This window comes from Nilaparvata lugens, chromosome 3 (genome assembly GCF_014356525.2).
Source record: "Nilaparvata lugens isolate BPH chromosome 3, ASM1435652v1, whole genome shotgun sequence".
Lineage (NCBI taxonomy): Eukaryota > Metazoa > Arthropoda > Insecta > Hemiptera > Delphacidae > Nilaparvata > Nilaparvata lugens.
The window spans coordinates 88,929,692-88,956,023 of NC_052506.1; the positions used below are offsets into that span (position 1 = coordinate 88,929,692).

General features: G+C 34.6%; 1 protein-coding gene across 1 annotated transcript in view; it reads left to right on the forward strand.

Moving 5' to 3' along the window:
- The window catches only part of LOC111059557 (patronin), a 130,996-nt gene that overhangs the window by 47,725 nt on the left and 56,939 nt on the right, over positions 1-26,332 (forward strand). Inside the window, exons 2-4 of the mRNA XM_039422947.1 lie at positions 17,883-17,978; positions 21,821-22,027; positions 25,787-26,005. Coding sequence (XP_039278881.1) covers positions 17,883-17,978; positions 21,821-22,027; positions 25,787-26,005 — 522 coding nt within the window. The remainder of the gene's footprint in view (positions 1-17,882; positions 17,979-21,820; positions 22,028-25,786; positions 26,006-26,332) is intronic.

Here is a 26,332-nt window from a genome sequence, read left to right on the forward strand (position 1 = left end):
GTTTACTGAACTTGAGTCTTTTAAACTGTGAATACTATAAATACGTACAGTTTAGTTCTTAGTTCGTACTGCATTTATGTAGTCATTCTATTTATCGGAACAAGTTATTTTTTCATACGATAAATCCTGAATCTTATCTAAGACATTAATTGAAAACTACATGCTATGGAGTGAGAACTAAGTAGAGTAAGTGGAGTAAGTAGTTCGCGTGAGAACTATATTTTATAGAGGTTCCATCCGTCTAGTATCTGAGCATAGAACAAATTGTTCATTCTATGATTTGAGCAAAGGGTGTGCGTTGTATGAATCAAGGTTTTTGTATGTATAGGCCTTGCCACAGACGACTATCGTTATCGTGGTTTCTATTCGAATTTCTTCAACACAATATAAAGGTGTTTCAGCATCAATATTTGAAGAGGTTACTGGGGATTTTGAAAATTTCGTCCCATCGAGGTTTCTCGTTTTCCAGAGACAAATACGTAGTAGTGGCTGTCACGAAACGTTGATGCGGTGACGTCAACGTATTGACTGAAAAAGCATTCAAAGAATGCTGGAAATGATATGATAAGGGGTGAGCACTGAGCATATGACACGCACGTCAAAATGTTGGAATGATCGGTCTCACCTTTTGATAGCACCGGTGTGAGATGAGCATGCAGCTCAGAGCACTCCTTGCTCTAATATGGTCACAGCTGATAGCAGCAAGCAAGCGAGTGCTTTCATGAGAAAACATGTCCTTGCCTTCCTTGGCTGACATTCCTCGACCTTATACAGTGTTTACTGTACTTGAAATTAATTACTATCCAGAAAGGTGGCTATGCATGAATTTCAAGAGATAACTGTTTATCAAGGATTTGAATGGGAGAGGATTGTAACTTACCAAATTGTTGAAGAAACTCTATCAAAATTTACAACTTTAGTATAAGTACTGTTATCGTTATTTACTTTGCAATGAAGTGTCGTCGGATATGTACAATGTATCATAGTCATTTATAATTTTAACTTTGTGAAAAGAAATGTTCAAGACAAAAGGTTAAGGGATTCAAGTACTCCAGAATAGTTTATAATAGTTTATATTTTTAGTTATTAAGTACTCCAGAATAGCATATTTTTTTAGCCAGTGTTTGTATGGTCGAATCAAACTTCATATTTATAATGTATGAATGCATTTCAAACTATTACGTCACTGAAAATGTTTTAAAGTCAAATGATCTGTAACATCTTGGGTATTAAAAGCCAAACAACGGGTTACTGGATAACTAAGGGAAAATATACATTTTTCCTGGGAACAATTTCTAAACTTAGCTTGGGTCTCCCGTTTTACGGAACTTTTGTGAAATTTTCTGGAAGGGGGAAATTTAGTAACCTCCAAAGGGTGGTTGTCAAATACAGGGTGTTTCAGAGAAACGAGAAATTTTGAAAGTTAAATAATTTCAAGCAAAACAAATCTATAAATAACGTTTTTAATATTACCATTCAATAGTAAGAATAATGCCATTTTGGAATAAATAATACCGTAACATTTATTTTTTGAAGATGATATCTTGCAGGTATGTTTCTTTTCTACGCAAACAATCCTGTTGTCTCTTCATCACATTGTCCATGCATGGTTTGACATTACATTACAACTGGAATTTCTGAAATCGCTTCTCGAATCTTGGCTTTTAATTCTGCAACAACGGAAGAATTGAAAGCCAAGATTCGAGAAGTGATTTCAAATTCCAGTTGTAATGTTACGTCAAACCATGGACAATATGATGAAGAGACTACAGGAATGTTTGCGTAGAAAAGAAACATACCTGCAAGATAACATGTTCAAAAAATAAATTTTACGGTATAATTTATTCTAAAATTGCATTATTTTTACTATTAAATATGAAAAACATTATTTAAAGATTTGCTTTTCTTGAAATTATTTAACTTTCAAAATTTCCCGTTTCTCTGAAACACTCTGTACAAAATGTTGCGATAGAGATGATTTTTTATCTATATATCTGTAAGGCTACAGATTTCTATTATACGGTTTATTTTTAGAGGATCTAAATTTATTTTTGTTTGATCGGTATTAGATGATGACAGACTAACCTTACAACCAGGAAACCGTCATTCATATAGATACGCCTTCCAGTCAATCAAGCGTAAAGCCACACTGACTCACATCTGATTCCAGCTTATCGCGCGGCGCACTAAAAAACGTACCAAACTTGCATTTCGTAGCACATTTGCAAGGCAAATCGCAGTGCTACCTTCCATAGTTTGCGTGGTTATTATGCGGTAGGAATATATTTGACCCATTTCTTTGCCATTGAGTGTATCAGGTCAGTGTTCTTTGCTTCGATACAAAGGCTTTGTTTGCGGAGCAACAACGAAGCAGCTGGACTTATTAAGTCGGCTTGCTTTGCTTGTGGTGGTGGTGGTGGTGGTGGTGCTTCTGTCATTCATTACTATGCAAACTGTTGGCCAAACCTTGTAGTCTGGCAATGGCACTCTCACGCGATCAAGAAGGCAGTGAAAACCCCCTTCCCCCTTTAAAGAGAGTTCAAACACCCCACACAAATTTCCGCCTTCAATCAGCTTGAGTACTTGCGCATCCGATTCATACACTTGAGCTTGTGTACTCGAATATTGGCTGCTATCTATCAACCCCCAACGTTTCCTGATTGACTAAGATAATTTGTTATTCAGGAGACAAGGGATTTACTTATCGTGGTATTATTTTTGAATGCATGATGTTTATGTCATAAATTTGATGATTTATGCATTTCCCTTTCTAGTGTTAGAATTAGAACATATATTTGATGTTCGATTCATTAATAATATTAACCTGTGAGACTGCGTGAAGGAACTCCCAATTTATAAATCGAGTATAATCTCAACAAGGTTTATATATCTCAAAGTTTTCAGGCTCACATATTTCAGATTCTTACCACTTGGGTTTGACTTAGGCCCATGTTATACGGACAGAAAAAACGCGACAGATTTTTCGCCACGTAGACGCCTAGCCTACCGAGCAATGGACGTCACTGTGTGCAAGTTATACGAACGTTTTATCTGTCGCGTCGGACCCTGTAAACCCGGCGTCAGCGTCGACAACGCGACCGGACCGGTAAAATTGGCAGAAAAAACGCGATAGAAATGACGCGAGTACTGTTATACGGGCAGCTTTTACGCGGCAGATCCGTACTTCCCCCCCACCATACTCCTCCGGGCGTACACTTCTCCCTATTGGCTCCCTCGGAGCCTGCCGCGGCGTGTTTGCTGCTCGTATAACAGCTCCCTGGCGTCGACGACGCGGCGTTATTGCTGCTCGTATAACAGCACTGAATTGTTAGTTCAGCGTCGGCGTTTTATCTGTCGCGTTTTTTCTGTCCGTATAACAAGGGCCTTAATATAATAATATCGGGGACCGAGCTTCGCTCTGGACTACAAAATCATTAAACATTTATTACGAATGAAGAAATTATAATAACATTCATAGTTCATACAGAAATGTTCTATCTAATCACAGTAAATTGAGATTAATTCCCAGAGGAATGTGAAAATTTCCCTCACAAAGGCCCGGTTGCACAAAAGCCGGTTAAATTTTAATCCGGATTAATTTCACGTGAACCAAATCAGAGAAGACCATTTCAAAAAGATGGATCTACTGGAATTAATCAGGATTGAAAATAACCCGGCTTTTTTGCAACCGGCACTAAGTACCTGATTGAATGATTACAAAAGTTCAAACAACAAAAATTTCACAATAATTACAAGATTACAATAATTTTGACACAGTCCCACACACATGAACTCGCTCACTCACTTCCATCATCAACAGACGACGAAATAATTATTATCAGCTGTTTTTCCAAGGATAAATAATAATTATCCTTTTAATGTCCTTCAGCGAGTTTTCCCAGGGATGAAACCTAGTGCAATCGAATTTTTATATTATAAACCTACTATGTTCTGAATTTCGTGAGAGTCGTTAGAGCCGTTTTCGAGATCCGTTGAAATACAAACATGCAAACATGTAAGCATATAAACAGAAATTGCTCGTTTCATAGTATAGGATAAATTTCTCAATTTTTAAATTAATTTAAATTTTGCACGTTCATAATTTGAAAAAAAAAATTAATATTGATGAACTCCTTAATCTAATAACAACGTTCACCTCTCAATAGCCATCAATAACCAAGGCTCAAGGATATTAGTTTTTTTAATGGTATAAATGAATCTATTTTTTTGCATTCTTGTACGATCGAAAATAAAGTTCTGGTTTTATATATTTATTGAATACACTCAGCTATAATGAATATTTTAATAATTGATGTAGATGTTATTTACAGCCCACTTTATTTCGAAAATAAAATGATCAGTCATTGGATTGACCGTTCATGAGTTCAATGTTCGATTAACGCACATCCGGTAAGGAAGTGTTGAAAAATGTGCTTTTATCGAATCTCAAGTCGATTTTCATGCAGTGTGCAAGAAACCCCTATTAAACAGGCCACTTGCTTGTAAAAGATACATGCAAATTGTGGAAATTAGTTTCCGGTATGTTACCTAAATTGTTTCCAAGAGTACACTAGCATGAAACTCATGACCAGTCCAGGGAATATACAAGACTGCATAGAGTATATACACACACTGTACTTTTGGGTACCGTATTGTAGCGCAGACTTCGTGGTCTACCACAACAGCACTTGAGTTGGAGTGCCATCCTACTAAAGAAAAAGAAGCGTTGTTCCAGAGCTGTAAAAGAGTCGTGGTCCGAAGATAGCAGCATTAATGCAGTCACGCTTCAATTTTTCAATGTTAGTTGGGTGTTTTGTTAATAATGAACCCACGTTTATGCTAATCTAGCTCATTCAGTAGTTTGATTGTAAGTGTATTCCAATTGGTTCGAATTAATTGTGGTCTTCTTGGGTTGCTTGTATTTGAATTAATTTCGGTCTCCTTGGGGTACTTGTATTTTCTATTTTTTGAGTTTCAGTAGTTGTTATCAGTGTTCTTGGTTCTCAATGGTATTAGAAAATGAATGAATATATATTAAATATGTTAATATATTGGCTGGGGTCTGATCCATCCCCATTTGAAGTTGTAGGTATGCTATTTGTTGATAAACTATCCACCCATCTAATCAATGAGAGATCATCCATCATAGCTCTGCCAATCATAGTCTCTCATTTTGGCAGCCATCACATTTTCTTCTTTAATTCTATTTTCACTAAATAATTACTCTATGAACCCACATCTATTTTTTTGACTTGAAGAAATTGTAAGCATTTGAGTCATCTTGTCCACTATTGGGTGACATTTTCATATTTTATAAGTATTGAAATAAAAATCTCGAAATAAAAAACACAAACTAGTCTCAACAAAGCTGCAAAGTCGAAAATTGTGTTCCAAACATTCCCTCCAAATTTCATTGTCAACTGATCTATTGTTGCTGAACAAAACTTTCACTCTCAACACTAAAACTGTTGCAACAGTCGTAGGGAAATGCGTAAAATAGTGAAAATATATATAAAATTGAAGATAATTTGATGCTCTATCAGCTCATGATCAGCACGGATTTTTTCAACAATCGTTCAAAAATTATAAGGTCAAAAAGATGAAAAAATTGGAGGCAGAAGTTGTTTTTCAAAAAATGTCTCACCTTCTAGAGCGGATATCTCAGAAACTATGAGAGAATATGGAAAAAAATGTAAAGGACAAAACTTGTTGGTAATTTTGTAAGCTTCAATTTTGCACAAATGTTCATAAGATGCATAGTCTCCGAGATATATGCGAAAAATGAAAAAATGATACTTTCAAACCACCCCCACCCCTTTAGCACAGGGGGTAGGGGTGAGGACTTTTGATATGTTAAACCTCTTACTATCCTTAAATAAAAGAGCTGTGGAGTTGAAAATTGTGTTCCACACTTTTCCCGCTATACCTTTATTTGAGCATTCGTTGCCTGGACTATCAGGTAAATCGCATCAATCTGTGAGTAAAAATAAATTTCTGTCTACAAATAACTTGCTCAATTGGATCAAACTAATTATTATTAGATCAAGTATAGAAGGTGATCTAAAGATACAAGGTAATAAAACTATTAATATCACTCTGAATTTAAAAAATTGATTCTTAATTTTAATTAATCGTAATCGTAAAACAGAAAACCAAATAAATTATAGAGTGAAACCATCATAACCACTTATTTATAAATAAGAATATAAATTTGAGTACCCTTTTCAATTATTTTGTCACGACATGTTTCGGCTACTAATGCCATTTTCAAGTGATTAATTACTCAGATTAATACTTTTATTTAAAAGTAGCCCTAAAGAAAAAATACAATAAAATGGCATATCAACCACTTATTTATATATATACAAAACAACAAGGGACTAGTTTTTGTTTCTATACCATTATAGCCTAAGCATAAATGGGTGTTGAGTAGCTTCAAGTCGTTAATGTAGATATCTACATCACATTCTCTACTACCAGAGAGGATAGAATACAGAGAGTATTATATTCGTTTGTCTCTGCTACTACACAAAAAATAGATTACTGTAGTTGTACGCGAAATAGATTATTGCATTCTTCTTTGAACAACGGAATACCCAATCCAAGAGAATATGTCCTGGTGTAACGAATTACTGCATTCCAGTTCAGTAGTGATTCCAAGGGAATTGTAGCTCTTTTCTAGTCGACTCCACACACTACTACGCCTGAGAGTCCCAAATGCTTTCAACAGATGAATAATTGATATTCCGTGCTTGCCAGTGCCAGCAAGTAGTCGTGTCCATTCACGATGATGCTCAAGTAGATTCGATTTGCGATTACTATAATGCCTTTCAATGGAAAATTCGGTTATTAGCCTAGATCGTTAGTAGATTTTAATCGAAAAATAATATAATGAAGAATCGTCGTAATATTGCTGGAAAATTAATATTCATAACAGCCAAGAGCAATTTTGTATTAGCATATTTTGAACTTAGATTTTGGGAATACGATTTATCGTACGTCGATGTTATTGATTTTGATCGTTATTCCTTTTGGTGATAGTACCGATGTTTCTTTGCGTTGAATACATTTCACCACACAATACCTTTTACATAGGCTACTGTAGACTTTTATTCTTAATAAGGAGTAGTCATAAAACCTAATTTATAATATATTTTATCAACAATTCCTCATTACAATCATGTAGATGTGGAATTCAATACTTCTACAAATATCATTTCAACACAATACAATACTTTATTATCATAAATACAGATTGCCAATAAACTATTCCAATACCTTCTCAATATCTTCAATGTTTCTGTGTTGTTGTGCATGTGATATTGTGGTAGGTATCTATATTGAATGAAAACTACTTGATATTGTGAATACTATTAACTAAACACAAAGTTACAGAAATGTTTGATACTAGATTCTGTTGTTCTACTATGAATCAATCTATAGTAAACTGAAAACTTTAACATTGAGCAGCAGTATATAGTATGTGTGAATTTATACTAGCCCTGAGATTGCCATTAGCTGATGACCAATCATGGTTGAGCTTTGAAGGTTCTTTGGTCGAGGCAAGAGCGGATCATATTTGGAATACTTTGGTCTTGTCTTGACCAATGACAATGGAGCTCAACATTCATTGGTCAAAAGCTAACGGCCAATCTGGCTTCACGCAAACTTTATTCTTCTGCTGCTCAATATTACAGATTAGTAGAGATTGATGATAGTGTAACAACCGAAACCAACTATCTCAAATTGTGAATTCTAAATTAGTGGTTTTGACAATATCAAGTCGTTTCCATTCAATTTCTTCAATATTATTCATACTAAAACTCAAATATTTAAATTTTTGTATTTTATGTTGAAGATTTATCTTCAAATAGTTTATCTACAAAGTAGACAAGTATCATCAACAATACTACAATTGTTATAATATTATTCTCAAAAAATGAGTATGATTGGTCTTAATGTTAAAATTCAACAAACATTGAAATGTATAAAATAAAACTTCAATTCCCGGAATTGTGTTTTTTACCTAAATGTTGCTCTTGTTGCATCATTGCCTTATCCGATAAAATGAATTTAAAATTTTCAATTATATATATTTCAAGTAAATAAAAATATTTCGATTCACGTAATAATTACATGCCTAGGTCTCACATGGGCGTCATCCTAAGCTAAATAAGAAGTATACTTTGGTAGAATGCAGTATCAGAATCTCTGTGTTATTTCGTGTGAATGGAGACATCCTAAATACAGTATCATGAACAAACAAGTCTAATATTTTTATTGTGTGCACCCACTGATGAATTAGTCATGCAAACTGTAATTGCATTTTGCATAGTTCATAAAGTGGAGAATAATTGCGTTTTCAGGCAGCAGTGTAGTGCTGCACTGCACTATGGAGCAGGCAGGCGAGGCAATATCAAAACACGTTAATAATGAACTATCCTGTTGCATACAGCTCAACGGCGGAACACACGATATGTAGAATGTATTAGCCGGGCTGAAATTTCGTCACTCATCGTATAATGCCTTGTTTTTCCTATTTTAGGGTTGGGGGGGGGCATGCTAGTAACATATCGCGCTTTTCACAGTTTGTCGTTGTGTGAAAGGTTGGTGAGGGACAAGGGGTAAGGTTTTGGCAAGGGCGCTAGTCTGGGACTGTATTGTCATCTGCTACCACCCCCTTCGGAACTGGGTCACGGCTATCTCTCCTCTCTCCTCTCCTTCTTCTTCTTCTTCTTCCTCTAATCCTCCTCCTTCATTCCCTCTTTATGTTTCTTCTATCCTTTTACATCTCCTTAAACTGCAACTATTTCTTTTCATAGTTACCTCCACCTACAACTACAGTCTTTCTCCATCATTGTCTACTCCTCTTTTCTGCAACGTGCTACGTTTCAACATCTTTCAATCCCTCCCCCCATTCACTTTTCAATCTTCTTGCTAACTTAAATTTTGGGTCTCTCTCTTACTAACCCTTTGTGATTCCTTGTACTCTTTCTCTCTACTTCTTCCTTTCTCGATTCTCGTTTTTTCTATGCAATTTCTTCTTTTTCTATATTTGCCGAAATCCCTTTTCGTCTAACTCAATTTTAAATTGTAATCAATGTTAAATTCTAATTCTCTCTAATTTCCTCATTCAATTTCATCCTCATTTCTATTCCTTCACATCATCAGATTTATAATAATGCGTTGGAATGGAATGTATAGCAAACACTAGATTGATTACTAGAGAAAGTGTACAGATTCGTTCGAGAATCTGTCGTTTTTTGTATTTTGTATACATTAGGTTCTCTTTTTGTTCACTACAGTGATGAAGTATCACTACTGTTATTCAGTATTGTTATATACATTTTTTCCAAGTTAATTTATTTTCTTCTCTTTTTAATTATTTAAAATTTGTTATTATTTTAAATAAACAGATATGGTTTGTTTTTTATATTGTTTGGAATATTTTTTTCAAATCATATTATTTGTATTTTTTTGTATTGTTATCTTGTAATAGAGAGTTACGTGTAAGAGAGGGCCGACTGCGCCCCAACTTCGCTCTCTAGGAAAATAAAGGTAGTCATTCAATTCAATTCAATTCAATCATTTATTCCCCAATCATTACATCTATGATACATCCTTCTGTGCTTGCATCTTCTTCTTCTGTCTCAGTTTCAATTCGAACGTTTTCATTTTATCTCATTTCAAAGTCTCCTTCCTTCTAATTTCAATAATATGTTCTCTCATCATTTTTTTTAAATTCGAAAATCTTGTATCCTCTTCAATTTCCTTCAATTGTTTCTTCTTCCGTTCACCTCGATCATTCACAAATCAATCATCTTGTCATATCTGTGCCTATCACTCGCATCGTTTACTCCACTATTTCCTCATTCTCCTTCCTCTGTTCTTTCTTTTCTTATTTCGTACTTATAGCTTTTCTCATCCTTGATAGTATTCTTCTTTTCATTCATACTCAGTATTACTCCCTTCATACCTCCCCCCGCCATAGTTCTTCCAATCCTCCACCTTCCCTAATCAAACCATAGATCACTCCCCATCCTTCTGAATCTTTCTTTTTTCACTTTTTTCATTTATTTTTACAAAAAGCCATTATTGAAATGATCAGGAGAGAAGAAAGGGTATACCTTGTGCTATTTCTCTCCCAAATTTAGATAAGATAAGAAAATCGAAAAGTTACTCGTTCATTTTCACTTTTATCAGTTCTCATCCTTCTCCCTCAGTTATAGCTTCTTTCTCATCCGTACTGGCAAGGCTTTTTCATATCCTTCTTTTCCCTCCGTACCTTTTTTCTTTTTTCACTCTTCATCATCATCATCATCATCATCATCACTCTCTCTTACTTTCTTTATCTTAATTTTCATTATAAAAATTTTGAAATGGTTTTGGGCCAAGCCTGTTGTTCCTTCCCAATCATATTTATATGATTTGTGATTGTATCCACAAATAAATAAATAAATAAATTTAGCTTGTATTTCATTCGTACTGTGACTCACTCTCCAGGTATCTTTCTCAGTTCTCATCTCGGTTTTATTCCTCCAAACTGTTATCCAATCATTCCCTCTCCAGTCTCCATACCTCTCACCTACATTTCTCCCCCATAACTTCTTCTCCTAGTTTTTCCTCTCATACCTCTTTTCTCACCATTTTCCTCTCATACGTGATTTCCTCTTCTCAGCGTTTTCCTCGCTCTTCATACTGTTCCCTCCATACTCTCTCCCTCATCCTCGTCCCTTCTTATTTCTCTCTATTTGCAACCTTCTCACACACATTTTTGCTCGGAATTCCCTGTGCCAGTCGTGTCTACCTTGACCGGCCGGGCGGGCGGGCATCCCCTCACGGAGTGGAGACTCTTCACCCCAAATTTATACAGTCTAACTAGATTCGTGTCAAATCGATGAGCAGCCTTTCGCTCGTGAAATGGTCGTTCCCCCTCCCCCTCCAGATCGTAATCCTCTGAACGAGATTTGCTTGCGCATCTTTGCACCATGACCTTGTCTAGAAATGCCTGTGGGTTTGTACTCAGTGCAGTATGTGTTGCACCCACCTCATGAAAGTTACATAGATTGATGTGATTTTATACTAGATATTAATCGAGTACGAGGTATTATATTTCTCGTATATTCTAGATATCTATATTTTTAATATAGATTTACTTCTTCAGATATTTCATTTCCATATTATCACTAAATACCATATACAAATTTATTATTCAGTTATACTTGAAATTTAAGTTTTTGTTTGGTGAAATGGTGAAAATAATTGAAATTTGAGCTTTGTAAAGAGCAACAGAGTATTAAATCCCGGGCTGACAAATAATTTTTGCATAGCAGGGCTCATCGAATTCCCATCTAGCTGTTCACGCTGTTGTCAATATTTGCAATAGCAGAAGTCTTCGGGGTGATTTAGAGCAATTAATTGGGATTTTCGTTTAATAATAGTTATTAAATACAGTAATAAGTAAGAGCAGCTAGAATGAGATCTATACATATTCTTAACATATGCAGAACATCGTTTGTTTATAACCTCTCTTGCATAACCATCAGGCATTACGTTTGAAAATAGAACTATTAGATTAGCGAATCTTTTTGTAGGTCAATTTTAATAAAATAGTGGATGTTAGTGTTGCCAACACTCATCAGTTAATAGGGAGAGCAGTGCAGCATGTATAGATGTTTCGAGATATCATAGAATTTAACCGCCGTAAACTGACGTTTTCATTGCTCTGCTTTCAGATTCGTTTATTGCTTTCCGTTGCATTGCTACCGTTTTATGATATCCATTTCCTACGGTTAAATGTTATAATTTTACGGACATTGAATGTGGTCGCCAGAGTTAATTGATTGAATGAGAAACGGGGCCTTGTATGAATTATATAGTATATAGGAATGCTGATATATTCAGGGATCTCAGGAATGAATATTTTAAATTCTTAGTGGGTTAGAATCACCTTTTAATTTAATAATTATTGTTCTCACCTTGTCTCACTTTGAAGTCAGTGAACGATTACGAACGGTCTTGACATCCACACACGTACTACAGCATCGTTCAAGGATTGCTCATTGCGACATTACTTACCAGTCGGATGGATGGTTTAGATAGCTGTAAAAACATTTACTGTCCATCTGTCACGATTTTATCAGTTTTATGCCAGATTTGCTCATTCATACTGATCTCATAACCGAAAATAAATCATTTCACAGATAACGTCTATTGCAAACTTAGTGAATGAAGAAGATGCTCTAATGGTGTATCTTTCGATTCCTTTTTTGTAAAAGAAACTGTTATATTTTTATACTTGACAAACCATATGGTGTATCAAGGTTGTTGGTGTGTTTTTGCATTATCTTGAACTGTTTGTGGATGGCATTTCTTCACTTGTAACCTAGTACAAGAGTACTGGAGTATCTTTACAGAGTAAAGATATTTTTATCTCTGATAGATTGTTTGGGTTTTATAGATTATAAGGTTTTTCCTAGATTATTTGTCTCTGGTAGTAGGATAGCAGGATAGAAGTTTTCTGTTTGATAAAAACCGGAAATACTCTACTTTGTTTTCTTCTTTCATAGTTTTCAATGTTGCTACTTTACTATTTATAGGCCTGCATTCATGACGTTGGATGTGAACCCTGAAAAAGTTTGGTTCAGAAATAAGTTCAGATGTTCAGAAAGTTTTAAACTTTCGTTTTGTTCCCATTCATTCAGAAATCTCTTGTCTTGTTTTAGATTAGAATGATGAACCACGGTTTTTGTTATATGTTAGCTTTAGCTTATTCCCAGAATCGACGTTCGCCCGAATTAATTACTTTTAACAAGTTGTATATCTATAATTCACTCATCTGTAAATCAATATTCCGAATTTAAACAAATAATTATAAATATGGATTGATCTTCATATTTTGATTACGAATTTCACTCTTATTCATCTAACATGTAAGCTATTATTGAATTTTGACACTGCAAATAAAGTTAGTTCTTCAACTCGATCAATTCAATAGTTAATTCAATCCTAGTCTTAGCAATACAAACAAAGGCAACCTATCTATCCATCTAAACAAAAGTAGAAGCAATGCAAAGTTGATAATGAGTAACAAGTTCCTTCTACTTTTGATTGTCGATCAATAACTTATTAAAATCCTTGATTGCTGCGTGAGTTCATGATATTTATAGGAACTTGGATGTTATCAGTTTTAAAAATATCGGGATTCACAGAGGGAAAATTAATTGAAAATAAGTGTTTTTCGAGGGCGAAGCTTGTAAATATTATTTGGAGATGATTAAAAATAATATTGAAGAATTCTGTTCACAAAACAGTTTCTGAGAAATATAGAGTGTTCCTTTGATGTTAATTAGGGCAGCTCTGTCACGAATGAATCAGTTATTTCATTCTATCCTCTGTCATGAATGAATAAGTCATTTCATTCTATCTACCTATCATCTATCTCATGATGCTGTGAATAATACTGTAGCTGATTTTGTAGTTAATCAGCTATTCACCTCACCTGATATCTTAGGTTAGTGAATAGTTAAGAGCTTTCAGATATCTCCTGGCACACGTAAATTACATTTTAGTGTCGACTCTCCTCATCCTATGAAAATATGAATGACGCACTGCGTCATGGCTTAGCGTACTTACTTCGATTATATTTATTCTAGGTGCATACATACCTTTCCTTTTAGACTAGATTTATTGCAACATGGTTGTATTTGATAGCTATAAATAATTATTATCATGCTATTACCACAGAATACAAATATAGAAGTATATAAATTATAGAAGAATATAAATTATAGAAGTTTTCTCTGCTATTACTATTAGAAGTAAGCCAACCACTTCTTTTGAAAGCATTACTTGAAGTCATTACCTTCAAGAATTAATGATTATAGTTTGAGCTTGAATTTTCTTTTGACATAATATTATAAACGAAACAATAGTGAACTGAAGCATATAGACATATAAATGAAACAAATGTCCACAGAATTCCTTATGGTTCTGAAAAAATTGATTTAACTATTGTAAACATTCTACTTTAATGTTAAAAAGACTTTTCTAGAGCAATTTTCCAATTTTATCTTATATTAATTAACCAGAAAAATGTTTTTCTATTCTCTGAATAGTATTCCACTTCCATTTAACTACTTTTTCCGCCCCGACCCTGGTTAGAGCTAATACATATTTTCAAAATCATAGCAGCAGCCCTTTTATGTTAATCGCTTGAACATCATATCACGTTCCAAGTTCATAATTATAGTATTTTTTTCAAATAATACACAGATATTTTCACTTTTATAGAAATGAAAATTCTAGCGAACAAAGGCAGAACTAACTCAAATTTAACGAGTAGTCTCATTGGACAATGACTTGCATGTGACATTCTCAAGCTTGCTTCCTATTGGAGGTGAGATGTGAATGTAAAATGACAGCTATCAACCCATTGACCAATTAGACAGCTCCTTGGTTTTGAAGGCATGGGGGGCCGTTGATTACTAATGCAGCCTACTACTAAATACATAATGTTATTGCCCTGAGGACTGTATTCAATGATAAGAATACAATAAAATGGTTATTTATTTGTTCCAAAAACTAGAAAAAATCAAATTCGATTTATAGGTTCCGCTGGAAGACGGAGCTGAGAGTTTCTTTTCACCAATTTATCTTGAAGTTTTTAAAGCATTTTGTTGGATTTGCCAAGTAGATTTTGATTGACTTTCCAAGTAGACTTGTGAATGTTAAGGTGCGTACAGATTTACGCGCCGCGAACATGAGCAATTCACTTTTAATCAGCTGATGCCAAGCTTTTTATATCTGTATCTTAACGTTTCTGTAAAAATACAGTTATAGTCAGCTGATTAGAAGTGAATTGCTCATGTTTGCGGCGCGTATATCTGTACGCACCTTTAGATGTGAATGTGAATTTTTTCTATCTCAATAAAAATACTATTACAATAATTATCATAATAATTATTGTTTTAGATTATTTTAATAATCTAAGAAATTTATCTCCACATTAAATTAAAAATTTGCTTCTTTTTGAGCTTTGAAGTGTAATATTTTGACTGTGTAATATAAGTACAAAAACGTTCAGTATTTTTCCTTTGACACTGTCTAGTTTTCTATCAATGCCTTCAGCCTCATAAATACTTTCCACCTCACAATCATATCACTCCATTCGAAGTATCCATCTGGTTTCATCCAATAACTCAACAAGCAATTTGGGATGGATCGAGTTTGAAGAGCATGAGAGACCTAATGAAATCGTGTCGATTGACGTATGAACACAGCGTGTGTGTGTTTGATTTGCCTTCCCTTTCCTATTACAGTTGGGAATGGGATGAACAAAAAATAACGACCTTGTGGGTTGAAAACATGGTGCTGGTAACGTTCAGATTTATATGTATGTATCATATGAGTATGTATATGCATAGAAACGTATAAATATGTAGTGGTTACTTCAATCAGAGCTTGTCTGTGCATGGGGTAACTCCTGCTCCTGTTCTACGACTCCTGCCGATCTGAATAATAATAGAAATTGGGTCCACATTCTCACATCATGAGTTCAACAGAGAATCCTTTCTCATTTACTGTAGGTTAGTGTTAGGGAAGCAATAAAATATGTGACAAATGTTGGTGTTTGCTAAACACATTCCTCTATGGTGTGAGTGATTAAGTAGAGATGTTCTGTGATAGTTGTGTTAAGCTTAAAACTGTATTTCCACTTCATTAATATAATTATACATTTTTTTAAATTTAACAATATTTATAAAAACTGCAGCCATTCCATGAGAAATGATGAATTATTCATTCAATTCACTGCAAATCAATCATTCTATCATTTCATGCATTGATTTAATAGATGTTCTACCAGCTATAAAACACACATCACTAGTAAATCAATCGGTTTCCTAGCGTGATTCTCATAAAAAACCAAGCGTGGTTGTTCTTCCCACTTCTCTCTCTCCCTCTCTCTAGTATTAAGCACTCCACTGTTTGGTTTTCATAATCCAGGCTCATAATAATTCAGGTTATTGCCCACACAAAGCAATTGAATTAGCAATAATTTATTTTTCCGAGAGTGCTAATTTATAACCAGAATCGTGAATACATCTCACATCATGGCGTTCATTCACGTTGGCTGTTATTGCTTATTGTCTTGGATCAGCGGCGATATTTTCCCTAGATTCTAGTTGGAATTCATAGTTTCTCAAATTGTAGTCGTGTGCTTGAATTGAATATTATTCAAGAGATCACCTGTCGAGATATGTGTGAAAAATAGTTGAATTGCAATAAATATCTTGTGATGATTGATTTGGAATTGGGATTGATGATTGACAATCACGTAATCGATAAAATAATAAATATTGCTACCCTATAGGATGACGATTGTGTGAGCTGTGCTGGTTTAAAACATGGATCAACTTTAACCTTTCAACTCTGACCATGTCACCGGTCATTTGCCTCTTGCCTTAATTTGATGATACTCATCCTCCTTAAATAAGCGTCTACATCGTTACTTGACATTGAGTCATTCATAGAGTATCCATCCTTCTTCAATGAACCTCTCTGTCTATAGTGAGGCCCACGTTGTAATGGCAGTGGAGAAAGATAGGAGAAAAACGTAGCCGATCTTCTGTATTGTCAATGCCTTCTACAGACGGTAGAAGGCATTATCGTTTAAAATAATCAATTATATTTTATTAAGCAAAAAAAAAAAAAAAAGAAAAGAACATTTTCTGTTTATTTGTTCTCGATAAAGCTGAGAAAACGCTAAAAACGCACTTTTTTTTATTAAGCAAGAAATTATATTTTTCAATAATTTCATAATTAGGATGAAATATTTGGTTAGTTAGTTATCAATTCTACATTGTTAAAATACGATCTGGCAACAGAACAAAGCGAGAAAGATATAGCGCTATCCGCTTTTTTGAATGATAGAGAAGGATAGGAATACCATTGCTAATCAAACTGCCATGACAACGTGGACTTCACTATGGTAGTTTTATACTGTATATCGAATACACAGTATTATTGTTGCCTTTATTTAGAGTTGATCAATTGTCCGTTTACTACAATTTAATTTTGAATTGTCATTTGCTAATGTGATTCTCGATTAAAAAATGGTACCTTGACATTTGAAGATAGAGTTTTGCTATGTCTACACTATTTCAACACTAGGTTGCTTGTCGTTGTCTGATACATGTTGATTAGAGGCATGCGTCTGAAACAGGCATCATATATCAAACATGTCAAAATCCTTCTAGAGTTTTGCCTCAAATGTTGCAGCAGCGTAGTAGGAAAAGAGAAGTTCAAAGTTGAAATAAAGGTTGAACTCGAGTTTTCAATCGTTGAAATGCCAGTTTACAACTTTTTAATTGAACTAAATTCTAAATTTCTAAAAATCCAATAACCGAATCCCAGAACAGGCTAATTTCTCTCAGTAAAGCAAAGTAGCCTACACTTAATAATACATTAATCATAACGACTGATTGATATCTCTCATATAGAATATTTTGTTGATTGTTTTAAAATTATTTCACACATTATTTATACACGGATCTCATCCTTTTCACTTCATTGAGCTTTGAATTATTTCAGATTTCATATTGTGGGTACAATGAATTATATTGACTGATGGATTTAATTAATATTATTTCTACAGTATTAGCTATTAAGATGTTTATTGGTTTTGAAAGCTATCTTTTTCAAGGGTTGGGCTGAACACGACATATTATATTAACATACTCAGCCAATTTTTATTTTCATTTATTTACTGAATTGTTGTCCAAAATTTGTATTCCTCAATAATATTAGTAGATTGGAGTAAATAAGAATAATATTCTATTTGTGAAGAATATCAATTATTATTTTTCCATTTTTTGTTTCAGGCCAAGCACAGGGCAACCGTCAAATGGCTGATGTCAAAAGCCTTCAACAATTCAGTGCCAGAGCAACTCAGAGAGCCATTCTATAGGGATCATGAAGTAAGTAGAAATACGTTTATATTTGTCAATTGTATTGAAGAAATATTGAAGTTTGAAAAATTACCATGTTTCATCAGTATAATAGAACGTTTTTATAATTTTATTCATCCCTTTAAATATTCTCATTTTGAAAAATGAATGATTGAGAAAGGAATAACAAGTACAGCTTGAAACAGTTTCAACAATTTTAATTATTTCATTTATTTGAAATTACCATGTTTCATCAGTATAATAGAACGTTTTTATAATTTTATTCATCCCTTTAAATATTCTCATTTTGAAAAAATGAATGATTGAGAAAGGAATAACAAGTACAGCTTGAAACAGTTTCAACAATTTTAATTATTTCATTTATTTGAAATTACCATGTTTCATCAGTATAATAGAACGTTTTTATAATTTTATTCATCCCTTTAAATATTCTCATTTTGAAAAATGAATGATTGAGAAAGAAATAGCAAGTACAGCTTAAAACAGTTTCAACAATTTTGATTTGCATGTTCCAAAAAGTATGTTTTATCTTCATTAATTTGATTAAAATTAGATAATAAATTAGTGTAATTTGTGCAAATAAATTAACCTTAACAAATTATCAAATGATTTCATAAATATACAGAATCAAGGTTCTTTGAGGAGCTGTAATGTTGTAATGTGAGCAATATTCTTCATTCTCCTTTAATTTCCTGAGAGAGGAGCCTATTTTTGGGGATTTTTTGTTGATTTTTTGAAGTCAACTATTCTATCATCTGAAGTAATGGAATATTCATCTATTTATAATGATTATTTATTTCTAAATGTCAAGCATAATGTTATTCGCTTGTCTATCAATTAGAAGGAAAGTGTTGCAGTACACAATAATCATGATGTACAAACATTTTCGAAATAATGAATGTTTGTTGTTGAAGCAAATATGAGTAAATTAGCATTAGTCACGAGAAGATTAGTTTTTTACTACTTGCAGAGATATAAGTTATCTCATCATATTATTGATTGAAGTAATTTACATCCTCAATAAGTAGCGTTTATTGTTTTGTTGTAATAAAATCTTTCATTAATTTTATTTATTGGTCCAAGTACAAACCGTAATGATCTAGAGAGAACAACGGGCACAGTCCTAAACTGTTGAGCTCTTCCAAATTTTGACAAATGTTCCCGAATCGGGGATGTGGAAGTAAAAGTGAACATTTCTGGTGATAAAGATTGAAGTCTATAAACTTGAATGTATCTACAAAGGAATTGACTTCTGTGTAATTTATGAGTAATATTATGTGTAATACATGTGACTATGTTCATGTGTAAGTGTGTGATCACATCGAATGCGTATATTTGCAAGTGCATGTCGAATGAGCCAGAAAACAAAATTTAAAAAGTGACACTGAAACATGTTGTGACTTGCATGTAGCTGCTGGGTCGATGTCAAACGAGGCAAACGACAGAAGAGTCCTGCGACAGTCGAGACCAGCGACGGTAGAGACCGGCGACATTCGAGGCCAGCGACGATAGAGGACTCCTGAAAAAAGGCCTCAAATGTCGCCTGCGTTAGGCGACAGTTGAGGCCACTCTAATTTTTGTACACTCCCGACAGTCGAGACCTGCGACGGTAGAGAACTCCTGAAAAAGAGGCCTCAAATGTCGCCTGCGTTAGGCGACAGTTGAGTCCACTCTAATTTTTGTACACTCCCGACAGTCGAGACCTGCGACCGTAGAGGACTCCTGACAAAGAGGCCTCAACTGTCGCCTGCGCTAGGCTCTCCAGAATGGTAGACAGCACCAAAAGAATTATCATTTAATTTGTATGGATTTACCAGAAATTGAATAATATATTATATCCCATTATTCCTTCCATATTATGAATAAGTATTGCAACTTTACAACTGTAAATAAACCTTAGTTGCTTCATCACAACAAACGAAATTTTCAAGGATAAGCCCTATCTACTACCTTCAAAGTTCATATGCTTTTTTATGAAGGAAGTTTCCATTATTTGGTTTTCAACAAATCAGAAGTTATAATCATTACAAAATGTATTTTGTCTGGAATCGCAGTAGGATGTGTCCTCAACTGTCGTCTGCTGCAAGCGAGTCTCTAATTTTTGTACAGGCCCGACAGTCGAGACCAGCGACATTCGAGGCCAGCGACGGTAGAGGACTCATGAAAAAGAGGCCTCAAATGTCGCCTGCGTTAGGCGACAGTAGAGGATTCTTCAATTTTCGTACACTCCCGACAGTCGAGGCCTACGACCGTAGAGGACTCTAAAACAGTCCTCTACTGTCGCAGGCCACAAATGTCGTCGGTCTCGACTGTCGCGCCCCCGTAGCTGCTCACACTGAACGCACCAGTAAGTGTAAGGCTCAACTCACACTTACGCGACTCAGGTCGAGAGACTCGACTGTAGTCGAGAACATGTGTTTCCAAATGGTGACACTCAGACCAGTCGATTTTAGTCGACTAGATTCTAGTCGATTCTAGTCTAGACTAGTCGAGTCTCTTCTCGACCTGAGTCGCGTTAGTGTGAGTTGAGCCTAAGCATTCAGTGTTTGTGTTCCTATTGCTCTTCCCAGATTTAGTTTCTCATCTGCAAGCTTGGTTATGTATAACCAAGCGTGCACTTGCACATTATACGCATGCAATGTGATCACACACTTATGTTCTAACATAATTTTTACTGGGTAGTACCATAGAGAATCTATAGCATAGGTTTCTCTATTGTTTCTCTATGGTGTAGTACATTGTATACTTAATAAAGTTTTCTTTTGTTTTCTCTGAAAACTGTTATTGTAATTTCGTGAAGTAATATCTTCTGTTTATCAATATATTGCAACTTGTTTCATTCAATATTGTAAAAATAACAATGCATTACATTAAAAAAATGATTTGAGTTGACTTTGGGTAATAAGGCAAGTCAGAACATCCGAAAGGATCTCTCTGCCAATAGAATCCATTAATAATTCTAACATCACTCATTTCAAGAAGGCATATACTAGTAGTTCTGTGAACAGTAGACCTCGCGCAGTTATAAAGCACAGCCTCCTCTTATACTGTCCATCAGAGTAAATCCTGTCTGTATGTAGTGTCGGCGAGATATCGGTGTGAAAACGGCTAATGCTGTTGGGTTTGGCGAATCAAAAATGCTAACTTCAAAAGCTAATCTCCTTCAAGACATACTGATAACAGGTCAGCCCGAGTTGAAAGCAGATAAAGGCCGAGAGAACCTTGTTACTTTGCTATGTTACTTTCAGTTATTAATTGCATGCGATTAATAAACCACACTACAGCTGATTTTCTACCAAGTTACATTGAGATATTAATTGCATGCGTCATTGCATGCAATTAGTAATCCACTCGACAGCTGATTTATGATGAATAAGTCTGATTTTTACAGTAATATTGGCGTTCGAAGGAGATTCCTTTTCCTTTCGTATTATTATTATCCTTGAAATACAAAATTTCAAAAAACCTTATTATATACGTCGACGCGAAATTCAAAAAGGAACACACATGTCAAATTCCATGAAAATCTATTGCCGCGTTTCGCCGTAAATGCGGAACATAAAAACAAATAGACATACATTTTTCCATTTCTCATAAAGAGAAATGCAAAACCGTCGACTTGGATCCTAGACCTCATTTCGCTCGGTCAACAAGGTACAGGCTGTCCCACGAAAGGTGTAATGGCTGAAGAGTTCGCATTTCGTAGGACACTCTGTATGTATTGAATTTTCAAGAGTCATTCTTTCAATGTACAGAGCACGATGTAATAATTGAGATTTTCTTTCATTTTTGAGAATTATCATCACTTGGTTGGATCACCGTGTACTAATGGAAGACTGGCTGTTTTGCAGGACCAGGAGCATCTGAAGCCACAGCTGGTGCACCTGCTGGCCAATGCCGAGCTGTATTGCCTGGCGCTGGGCAACATCTACTCGGACCCCAACTACCACAACATGAACCACACCGGCGTGCTGCAGGTGCTCCTCAGAAAGGGCGTCTTCGTCTCCGACACCCCGCCCACTGAGACTGTCCTCATCCAGACCAATCCACTCAAAATGGTAGTCTACTAGTAAACTCTATTCATTCATTGGTGTTGATTGTTTGCTGGTGTGCATGCTGTCTGTTTCAGGTCCATTCCAAAACTTGCTGAATCAAAAACATAAATTTCTGGCAAATTGGAATAATTTCATTGAACCCGTTTTTGGTACATAGAATGTGGTAAACTGTCCGATTCACAATTTACCAGGTAAAAAGTTCCGCGTCCCATGGGAAGAATTTTGACAGATTCTGTACCAGAAACCAGTTCTAGTTCCAGTTCCAAGTTCTTGCCCCACAGTCGAAGCGTGGTAAATTGTTACAGTTCCAACTATCCGAGCTCTCATTAGTCTGCTTGCCTCTCTGAGCATGCGCTGATAGCTTGTTTGTTCACCATAGCATAGCCATAGAATACATAAGCAACAAAATGATGTTTGATAACCATTAGTTAAATGGATTTTTCTCTATAGAAAATTTGAGAGTGATGGAATGAAAGAAATGCACACTTTTCTAGACGGTAAGTTTGTAAAACAGCCTTTCTTCATTCACGCAGCTAGTAAACGACACATTTTGGTGTAAATCAACTTTATAATTGCGCGCCAAAAGCTTGAACCAACGATTTTGAAATGGCGTTCCATGGGAACATTTTGCACTAGTCACGTGATGGAACAATCTACGATTGGAACTGGAACAATTTACTGTACACAGAACATACACATTATAATTTATGCTTTGACTCAATTATTTGTTACTGTAGATTAATGAATTATCAAAAAAGTGATAGTTTTTTCTCAAAAATAAGAAAAATAGGTTTGAAATGGTTTGGAAGGTTTTGGAATGGACTTCAGTATTTATAAATAAAAATATAAATCTGAGTACCCTTTTTAAATTATTTTGTCACGACATGTTTCGGCTATTAATGCCATTTTCAATGGAAAAATTTTAATGGAAAATGGCATTAGTACGAAATATGTCGTGACGAAATAATTTGAAAAGGGTACTCAGATTTATATTTGTATTTATATTCAAAAGTAGCCCTGAAGAAAAAAAGACAATTGGACAGTATTTTACAGTACTCTCATATAGTAGAATAGTATACATGTCTCTGTATCTTTATCATGTCTTCGATAATCCGCATGGCTCGTAGTTGCAGTATTCTACTGGTTAGTGGAATGTTATGGTTGAAAACAATTCTCTTCTTTTTTTTCTCTGAAAACTGTTATTGTAATTTAGTGAAGTAATATCTTCTGTCTATCAATGTACATCGTTAGTTGGATTTTTATTGATGATTCAAAAATGAAATTGTGTTTTAGGTCAATAGATGGTATAATTTCATCTTGATAAAATTTTAGTAACAGTGTATAACCATTGATGAATCATATAATCAAAATAGTGAGTATGTTTTTGATTTTGTATTACAATTTTTTAAATAAGTGCTATATTTCTAAAGTTTTGAATTTATTGTGATACATTCTGTGATTCATTTAGAGTATAAAATCAACCTTCAAAATTCAAAATTTTAAATCATCATTCCTGGACCGAAAATCAAGTAACGAAGCAGTGTGTGATTACATAACCTTATCTTTTGGACAACATTAACATTTTATCAAAATTCTTGGAGAGAAATAGTACAGGCTTAGCCTAGTTTTTCCTCCAATGTCATAATTGTATTATGATTATACTACTTTATACAATAAATAAATAAAAATAAATATAATAATCACATACTTTACCATTAAACTTGGATGGAGTCCAGAAATAAACTTGTTCAACAAGAAAAATGTTTCGATATTAAATATCATAGAGTCTAGCTGATTGAAAAAGATGGCCTAGCCATCAAGATATCTCCTGTATAATATGTAATGTAAGTTTTTAAAGTGTTTTTCTTCTATCTATGATCTACTTTATTCAGATTTACTTATTTTTGGTAGTTGATAGAGACATTATCTGTTCTACATATTAATAGAATATTGATATTTATCATCATGATATGGAATACAAAATAATTCACTCTTTCTGAAACTAGTTCAGTAGCATTTACTCTTTGTTGAATTACTTGCAGTTTATAAAGTACTTCGCTATATTTACTGTGCACTGAATTATCAAACGGTCAATTTCAATCCGCATGGATTTCAATCTCGCTTAAAAATGGGTAATAAATGTCATATATATTTTGTCTTAATGTCTGTCCAAAAGTCCAAATAAAGTCCGATCCTGTCAATTTTGGATTAACTAAACTACTCTGCTAATATACAGGCATTACAATGCACATAACATTATCGATAGTGTGTACTGCTATAATTTTATAGTACCGTACATTGAATAGTGCTATAATACATAGTACTGTACAAATTTATAATACACATTACTCACTATACCATATAGTATATAGAATATAGTAAAGTTGGGTACCTACTGTGAACCATATTCTTGTTAATATTACAAGTTACTGACCACTAGTTTGCAAGTTTGCCCGTAAAGTTTCGATGATGACCTGCTAAACTTTCTCGTAGTATCCAACTTTGTGGCTAGCTTATATTAAAATCATGGATGAATGCAATTTTACGTTCCTCTTTGAGAAAAATCCAGCTTAGTTCGTAGGATATGAGTTTTCAATTTCAGCTTTTATATTCTTTTGTGTATCTGTGACCATCAAACATTCAGATTCATTTGTGATTCATTTAACGCTTCTGCTCTTCCAAGTATTATTTTATCAAACTCAGTTTCTATGAGCTATACTGAAATTAAGTCTTTATCAGGAATACGTTATAATTGTTGTTATATTTATATCCTTGTGAAGACTTTGCAACAGGCTTAAAACAGCCAGTGCTATGCTTTTTTCTGATAATTAATTTTCGAGATATAAGTGTCTAAAGTTTAAATTTTTGAAACATATAATTTCAAATTCGGTAATAGATATATTCATGACATTTTGAGGATACATTCATCACGGTATTGCTGATGAAATAAAAAAATCATAAAACTTCGAGACATATTACCAGTTTTATTGTTTATCAATCAGTGATACAACCTAGGCTGTTTCTGCGGCTCATGAACACATGTTTGCTTAGTGCCGGTTGCACAACAGCCGGTCAAATTTTAACCGTGATCAATTTTACGAGAACCAATCAGAGAAGCCGTCTTTTCAAAAACCCTTTCTCTGATTGGTTCTCGTGAAAGTAATCACGTTTAAAATTTAACCGGCTGTTGTGCAACCGGGCCATAATGTTTATTATTATTTATTATTTTACATAGGCGACTTTCTAGAAGTATTTTAAGCCTAGGTGATGATGATGATGGGATGAATGATATACAATGAAGGTGGGGTTATGAATGAATTTATCGCTGAGAAAAGTATTGTAATAGTTGTTAGAAATAACTATTGTGCATTCTCGTACATCTTGTGATTAGAAAAGATGTATTGATTGAAAAGATGAAAACATGGCTCATGTTTTACATAATAATGGAAATATTCAGGGGGGACATACAGTTTTAGTAGAAAGACTGCCGGTTCTCCCTAAATTTACAAACCTCGACAAACCGTCGATCCCGACTACCTTAAAAGTAGTCGTCATCTCTCATCATCATCCCTCTCACTCATTACCCACGCACAAGCCTAAGAGCTTATGTGAGCATCACCCTCAGTATTATTGTTATTATTAATTTGATTTTTCACTCAATTATTTTTTCCAATGACTGTATTTTATATTGATTCTAGCTCAGAACAGAGAAATTAGTGCAAAGGTTTCTCAATGATTTCAATGTTTTTGTGATTGTTGTAGAGCGCGCATGTGAGCGTGATGGAGGCGGTGATGTGGTTGTACGCCAAGGAGGTGGCGACGCCTGACCGAGTGCAGGCGGCAGTGCAACGATTCCCTGCCGCCCCCGCCTCCTCTGCCCCCACTGCCCCCGCCGACAACGCCGAGCAGGCGCTGCTCACCTGGGTCAGGCATGCGGTCGCCGCACTCAGTCAGCGTATCCAGGAGGAGACCGGATCCGAGGTATCCATCAATCAATTTCGAAATAAATGTGACATTGTCAGTTCCACATAATTTATAAGCATTGAAACTTTAGTTTGGCTGTGTATGACCTTATATTTACAAAACAATATTACTCGTGAAAAATAATGAAGACAAATTCCCCAGGCATTCTAGTGTGCCTGACTATAATTCAAGAAATAGGAACAACTTTATTATCAAAGAACATATTAAGAGAAGTACAAACAAAGCCCAACCCATATGGGCATCAAGTTCATTACTTACCTTCCTAATAGTATTAATCAAGAAAAACATATTACAAAGTTTAAAAACAAACTGAAAAAGTATATA